Source organism: Salvia hispanica, chromosome 6, assembly GCF_023119035.1.
Source record: "Salvia hispanica cultivar TCC Black 2014 chromosome 6, UniMelb_Shisp_WGS_1.0, whole genome shotgun sequence".
NCBI classification, from domain to species: Eukaryota; Viridiplantae; Streptophyta; class Magnoliopsida; order Lamiales; family Lamiaceae; genus Salvia; species Salvia hispanica.
This window is the reverse complement of record NC_062970.1, coordinates 44074660-44082510: the sequence shown is the minus strand read 5'-3', so window position 1 is coordinate 44082510 and position 7851 is coordinate 44074660. Positions and strand designations below refer to the sequence as shown.

Sequence of the window (7851 nt, the reverse complement as noted above, 5' to 3'; positions counted from 1 at the left end):
AATAATTGAATTCTTTTACTGCTTCTATATCACTATGAATCACACTATTATAACGATTCTATAAATATAAGCAATAAATTAGTAAACAATTTTTTATTATTATTACAAAAATTTGTAACAAAAACTATACCATTTGGTCAAATTTTGGTATGTCCCACAACTATGTAGTTTAAAAAATTCTGAATTTGTATTTGTTCTCAATTATTTCCATGATAAATAAAATTGATTGTCGACGTGATGTTGTTCATATTTTTTAATCAAATGATAATGTTATTCTTATGCGCAGGTTTAATTCATCCGTATAACGTCGACATATGTATTTTGGCTCTCATTTCATATCAAATTTCACCAAAAAAAATTCGTATAATCGAGAACAAATACAAGAATCATGGTTTTCTAACAATTTTATAATACTAATAATTTATAATAATTATAACAAAAATAAAAATGATAAGTATGTCTTTAATTATGAAAAATACACACGTGTTTAATTAAATATATATAGAGAGAGGGGTGGAAGATTGTTTGACAGTAAGATTTTATGCTATTTACTCTTTTTGGTGGCACCATTTAATTACATGCTCCTAAATGATTTTACAAATTTGTAAAAAAATAATACTTCAATACTTATTTCATTATAAGTATAACTATCTGTAAATAACAAATATAGCATAGGAAAAGAGAATGATAAAGTTCGAATATCATATATTAATAATAATATTATTATTATTATTATTATTATTAATTTTTATTTAGTTTAGTTAATTTAATTGCTATACATAACAAATCCACTTCTCCTTTTCCCAGTCAAAATCAATTCTCTCGATAAATACATATATATATATAGAGAGAGAGAGAGAGAGGGAGGGAGAGAGGGAGCTGATCTAGAGAGAAGGGGAAGATTGTGTGATAGTAGTATAAGAGAAAGGGTGGTGGGGGTAAAGGGAATCCCCACAGCCTCGCTAGTAGATCTATACACAACCGATATTCCAATATACCATTCAAAATTCCAAGCCAGATATCCTTTCTGATACTAAATTCCACCATTCTTCCTCTCCTTGCTTAGTTATCAACGTGAATTACCAATTAATTACTCCACTCAATCAATCACTCAGAGAGAAAGTGAGTTTTGAATTTGTATGCAATGCTGGAATTGAGAGCGGGGAGGAGGTGCTACTCCGAGGCGGTGGAGGGAGTGAATGTGGGATTGGCTTTTGTTGATGCCGTCATTGGATTTGTAGCTCTTTATAAGGTAATTCAACTCTTTTTTTTTTTTTTACTTTATGTTTAGTATCGTGAATTGGTCGAGTGAGTGATATTCTCTGATTCTCTGATTGAAATTGGAGTTTTTGCTGTTTTGATTTTATGCTAGTTTCTAGCGGATTTTTTTTTCGTTTATCACTGGTTGAGGTGGATGTGATGAATGACAATTGGGGAAAACGATCAATCATTATTATCAATTTGATTCTGACTGAACATTGAATGCCTGAAGCATAGAGAAGACCGATGCCCTAGGCTGCCTTAGCAGGAACTGTCTGTGTCAGCATTTCCATATGTTTGGCAACTCATTAATGAGTTGATATGCCATTTTGTAGGAATGAGTTGCTAACTTTTTAATTTGAAACAACCACAGATTTTCTATCCAATATGTTTAATCATTAATTCTGTTACCTAATTCATGATTTTGATGTTCATACCATCTTTGGAATTTCTCTGTGGAAATACTGAAGTCTGATATATTGATTTTGGCTGGATTTGTAAAATCATTGTTATAACGTCTTATTTTATTTGTGAGGATTCTATCTGTAAATTCTGTCGTCTAGCGGCGTGTTTATGGCGTGATACATGCTAAAACTGGCTTGAAGAATATTTACATAGCTGTCAATAACCGTCCCAGGTTATAAAATGAGTGCTGCCTTTTAGCGGTGCATTTAGGGCGTGATAACTGCAAAAATAGCGTGACGAATATTTAGATAGCTTTCAAATGACCTTCAGGATTTCCTCGTGAGTTAGTTGCTCGTAAAGCATTAGTACCAAGGAAACAGATTTGCAATGCAATCACGCCATTTTCGAGTGTCAGCATCACCACTAAACTTGTCATCAGTGTCACCTGTTTCGGTCTTGCCTTTTTGTTGCACCTTTTGAGGATGATAGTTTGTGATGGTTCACACAATTCAAAATCACTGCTCTGGATCTGATTGAATGATGACCAAATAGAGTGGTTTTATGGGATATTTTGAACCGTTACAATATTTTCATAGGAATATTTGTCTAGCTATATTTTGCAACCATTGCAAAAAAATCCAGTGTGATCTAGACCTATTACAAGTGGAAATTAGCATAATTTTAAATGCTTCATATATTTTCACAAACAAACGCTATGCTTCCTAATCAGCTTATCCTCTGAACTTGATGGGGTCTGAATTGAGTTGCTAACTTTTTAATTTGAAATAACCACAGATTTTCCATCCAATATGTTTAATCATTTATGCTGTTACCTAATTCATGATTTTGATGTTCATACCATGTTTGGAATTTCTATGTGAAACATTCAAATACTGAAGTCTGATATATTGTTTTTGGCTGGATTTGTAAAATCATTGTTATAACGTGTTATTTTATTAGTGAGGATTCTATCTGTAAAATCTGTCGTCTAGCAGCGTGTTTATTGCGTGATACATGCCAAAACTGGCTTGAAGAATATTTACATAGCTGTCAATAACCGTCCCAGGTTATAAAACGAGTGCTGCCTTTTAGCGGTGCATTTAGGGTGTGATAACTGCAAAAATAGCGTGACGAATATTTAGATAGCTTTCAAATGACCTTCAGGATTTCCTCGTGAGTAGTTAGTTGCTCGTAAAGCATTAGTACCAAGGCAACAGATGTGCAATGCAATCACGCTATTTCGAGTGTCAGCATGACCAGTAAACTTGTCATCAGTGTCACCTGTTTCGGTCTTCCCTTTTTGTTGCACCTTTTGAGGATGATAGTTGTTATGGTTCACACAATTCAAAATCACATTTCGGATGCTCTGGATCTGATTGAATGATGACCAAATAAAGTGGTTTTATGGGATATTTTGAACCGTTACAATATTTTCAAAGAAATATTTGTCTAGCTATATTTTGCAACCATTGCAAAAAATCCAGTGTGATCTAGACCTATTACAAGAGGAAATTGGCATAATTTTAAATGCTTCATATATTTTAACAAAAAAACACTATGCTTCCTAATCAGCTTATCCTCTGAACTTCTTAGTCACACTGTTCTTTTTAATCTTCCTAATAGATATGGTCTTTTCCGCCTCATTGATTCTATATGCTCAATATCTTGCTTGTCCTATATTGGACCTGGACATTGTGGTGTTCATAAAACATGTATCCCATTAAATAACATATTACATAGAAATCTCATTCTCATTTTCATTATTTGCTTTTATTAGAAAATCCTGTCTTTACAAATCCTTTAAGCAATAGAGTTTTTTTTATGTAGATTCTACTGAAATTGTTAAAGGCATTGGCTTAAAACTCCAAGAATCACATTCTTGTACGAGAGCTTAATATTATTTGCTTTGCTTGTCCACTTATCAATATGTAACTACAATAAATTAATGTTGATTGATCCTTTTATTATGATTCTTTTGAAGTATTGGCTTTAGTTCTTACATTCTTTCATATGGGATTTTCTACCATTCTTCCAGTTAATTAGAATTCATTCAAGGAATACACAGCTTGGATGGACTCGCCAAAAGGTAAATACCTTTTGTATGTCAGTGATGTCCTTTTATTGGATTAAGTTCTTTTGATATAATGCAACTTTTTTTGCTGAATAAATGCGATAAATTGACATTAGTTGTAGTGAGAGCTGTTTTATTTAGTGCATAACACTATAGATCTTGGCCAGTAATACAGTTCTTCCTGCTGATTGCTTAATCTACATTTTATTTTCAGTTGAACAGTTCTGAAATCTGTAGTTTATTCGGTATCTAGCTTGCTATCTTGTTAGCAATTTTCTCTCATGTCATCATATCTATGATTCTTTAGTTGGATGCTTCATACTATACTTTGAGCCCATTCAAATTTGAGTGACCCGATACATAAAACTGCAGTAATAATTGCATGATTTGCATATTGGATTTCTTTTTTTTTATCTTTTGAGATGTTAGAAATAATTTGGGAAATGTATGTAACCATATTGACTGGTATCTGTTTAAATAAATCTGATCACTATTCCTTTGATAATAATTTCAGGTCATTCATCTACTGATTGGGTCGTCCAATCTCGGTGAGGATTACTAATGTTCTGGTCATTGGTTCCGGTGTGGTCTTTTAGTTGATTAATTCCAAATGAGCCATATATGGCATGTAGCATGCTTGTGATCTTGTATGTTTGGCAAAATAATTATATTTAGTTACAACTTTGGTAGAGTTCTTTAAGAAGCACATGTTGTTAAACTGAAAAGGCTCTACACTATCAGTGTTTCACCAATTTTATCAAATAGCGGATATGGCGGCGCCATGGCGTTATGGCATGGCGTTCTGTGGTGGAAATGCCATAGCAACATGGCGCTGCCATAGCACAGCCATATCCGCCATCTGACCACATTGCGTGTGTACTGCATTTAGTAATGGGGCATTATGCAAGAAACATGGATGTTAGAGTTGTATTTTATGCTTATTAATTGTGTTAAGAGTTTTAGATGTTATATTTTTGTTATTTTCCAATTTTTGAATCATGTATAAATATATAAGTATTATTTTATTTATTTAATTATTGACCGCCATATCTGCCATACTAATACGCCATATCCCTGTGGCGGTTTTTAGGCGAACCGCCATAAGCCGCCATACGAGATTGATAACACTGTTTCACAAGTAACCCATTACGGCGCTAACAAAATTGAAATTTTCATTTTCAGGTTATTTCCTTTATTTTGTATTAAATCTGGTTGCTGCTTGTAAGGGTTGGATTTGCTGGTCGTATTCCTGTGGTTTTGTTGTCATGGGTAGGGTAATCTTTCAGCCTGTGGTGTGATTATAGTTTTCAATACTCATAATGATAGTACGAAGAAATACTTACCCCAATGATATTTTTATTGGCAGCCTTCCCCAAAATTCTGTTTATTGCAGCATTCCTCCTGCTTTTGTCATTTTGGTAAGTTCTCTCATATCTTGACAAATTTAATAACTTATTTCTACTTATATGTAATTAATATGTTCCTACTTTTAAGTAATACTATGTTGCATAGTGTGTAAAGTATTAGTAGCAAGTGCCGATTTTATGCAACCATATCTTGCAATCATCTTATGTATACCAGCTAACAAGTGCTGATTTTATGCATTACAACCAAAGAAACTCTGAGTTAAAGATTGCCTCACCATTTTGCAGTCTCCTGATATGTAACCTTTTATTTAGTACTCTATATAGTTTACCAATTACTTAATTGGAATATCTGTTTTGATGATTGAGCTAAAAAAGCTGACCATCTCATTTAGCTAAGATTGGTCTCATTTGGGTTTAATGGTTTGCAGGGTAGACCTCTGTCATCACCCAAACGATGAAGAGGAAGATGAAGATTGTAATCCCCACGAACCTCTGCTTGAGAAGATGAACAAAACTAGTCCACAGACTAATGGAAACCGAAGGTGCTGCACCTTCAGGTTACCTCATATTGGAAGCCGTCAAAAGATTGTGATTGTCGTAAGAAGCAACTTTCACTATAGATAATCGTTTTGGAATCTCTATAATCTAAATCTAACTTACCCAACAAATTATTCCCAGGTAACAGTTTTAGTTTTTGCAATAATGATTGCATCATCAGTGCTGATATGGATTGGGATGGATAGCAGTCCTATCGAGTCCGCAGTTGTTGCTCAGGCATGTAATCATGATTCTTGCACTTTATGTCAGCAAACTATTTTCTTTACACTCTGTTATATTGCTTAGATTCTAAGTCTTGTAGATTTATTTCGTGTGGATTCTCTTGGTGAGTTTCTGACTTGGGAATACAACAATTCTGCATCAAATCTCTCTTGCAGGTATATGTAGATCTTATTGCTGTAATTGTCCTTTTACTTGGAGGAGCCTTGGCATGCTATGGTGAGCACAAAGACTTCTTCATTTGTTTCCTGATGTGGAATAAATGCATTTTTGGCCTCTCTTTTTTTTAATACATGTCTATTACTCTTCTTTTTATTCATCTAACATATTCAATGTCCAGGAGTTGTACTATTCTTGAAAATGAAAAAAGTGAGATCTGAGCGGGCTTCGTCTGAAATGTGGAAGGTAGCTACGTGATCCTGATGTTACGTCTTGGTTTGCTCATTTATTTTCGCCTAAAATTACCTCTCATGTCCTTCACTGCATCACAGGTTGCCGGTTTGGCTGTTGTCTCCGTTATTTGTTTTACATCAAGTGCTTCGGTGGCAATTGGTACTCAAATACCTGTAAGTCCTTGCTGGCTTATTAGTCGACTTATCAACTTCCTTTTTCCTGTATATTGCATGATTAACATTCTCCGTTCTGCAGCTGTTTTATGACTGGGATGATCGGCATATGGATGGTATCCGTACTTCATTTCTTCTTATTTTGTATTACTTCATAGGTAAGTTAAATATACCGACCCTCTAAATTGCGTTATTTATGTATTTTAATCGGCATCCTTGTCTGTGTTTACCATCATCCATTGCCCTGCCATGAAAGTGAAGCTGTGTTTCCAGGTTCATCAGTGCCTTCAGCAGTTATTTTATTTCTAATGAGAGAATTGCCACCTCCCCTCGTCAGTAACACTAGGCGTGAAGAATCAACAACGATAACATTCATGCATGACTGCTCAGCGACAGCAGCTCAACGACCGAGCTGGACTAGAGCAACTCAGAATCAGGTTCTAATGCTTATTATGCCTGCCTCGTAGATGCATATAGCAACGGGTCAATAGTCGATCCATCTGCTCTTTTTATGTTTGAAATGGGATGAATGCAGGTATCGAGGGCAAGCCCCATATGATGTGACATGTTGGACCCCGGCTCGTGTTCAAAGAACTGCGTATGAAACTATGCATGAAGACCAAGAAAAAGAAAAGATTTAGAAGGCTCAGTGAGGCGCACAGCCGCAAGGCTGCCTTGTGTGAGCCCTTTTAGTGTGATAGCTTTGTCTCTCTTGTACATAGCAATGCTATTCTCATACTTAAATTATGGTTAATGCATGAAACTGTTTTATTAGTTTCCTTTTCATAAGTTTCCTATAATATATTGATGTTTACAAACTTAAGCATTGCAAAAAATGCAGAATCAAAAGCCATAAAAAATAGTGCTCAAGAAGCAGGAAATGTATATGGCCTAATTTAAACACAACAAACTATGTAATGGCATGAGCCATGAGGCATATGAGAAAGAAGATGATGAATATTGGCATATTATCCAACATTCTATGAATGAATGTGAAATCTGCACTGATGAATAATGGTTCTTTCATTGTGGTTGCAGTCTTGTATCATATTATAAGAACATCATTCCTGAACTTTGATAGCGACCATAATTTTGTTATATAATTCAACACAAGGCCAATATCGAAGCCATTTTCAAAATTTGACCATCAAAAAGCATCCATTATTTACGTTATTAATGAAGCAATATTATCTTATGTCAACAAAGACAGTTTGGCCGAGTGGTCTAAGGCGCCAGATTTAGGCTCTGGTCCGAAAGGGCGTGGGTTCAAATCCCACAGCTGTCATAAATTTTTAATTTTTTTGTTAAATTATTATTTGTTGTTTAATAGATGAGCATTTGGATATGCACTATCAGCAAATTTAAATTTTAATTTTTTTGTTTAATTATTATTTGTTGTTTAATA

At 34.4% G+C, this 7851-nt stretch overlaps 1 protein-coding gene and 1 non-coding gene across 6 annotated transcripts in view; both read left to right on the top strand.

Annotated features, from left to right (window-relative positions):
- The window catches only part of LOC125196451 (tobamovirus multiplication protein 1-like), a 9245-nt gene extending 2025 nt beyond the window's left edge, over nt 1-7220 (top strand). The window contains exons 1-13 of one of the 5 annotated variants that reach the window (XM_048094969.1): nt 870-1252; nt 3701-3751; nt 4251-4284; nt 4919-5005; nt 5103-5154; nt 5532-5700; nt 5782-5877; nt 6039-6099; nt 6221-6285; nt 6372-6446; nt 6529-6604; nt 6720-6883; nt 6982-7220. In XM_048094969.1, the coding sequence (XP_047950926.1) occupies nt 1145-1252; nt 3701-3751; nt 4251-4284; nt 4919-5005; nt 5103-5154; nt 5532-5700; nt 5782-5877; nt 6039-6099; nt 6221-6285; nt 6372-6446; nt 6529-6604; nt 6720-6883; nt 6982-7005 (1062 nt within the window). In that variant the 5' untranslated portion in view covers nt 870-1144 and the 3' untranslated portion in view covers nt 7006-7220. Of the gene's footprint in view, nt 1-869; nt 1253-3700; nt 3752-4250; nt 4285-4918; nt 5006-5102; nt 5155-5531; nt 5701-5781; nt 5878-6038; nt 6100-6220; nt 6286-6371; nt 6447-6528; nt 6605-6719; nt 6884-6981 lie in introns of those variants that run through there. The other 4 variants (XM_048094970.1, XM_048094971.1, XM_048094972.1 and 1 more) reach the window with 4 other exon arrangements.
- Nucleotides 7221-7651: 431 nt separating this feature from the next.
- Nucleotides 7652-7731, top strand: TRNAL-UAG. Its single transcript has one exon. It is a non-coding gene; the product is annotated as a tRNA-Leu (tRNA).
- The last annotated feature ends 120 nt before the right edge of the window (nt 7732-7851 follow it).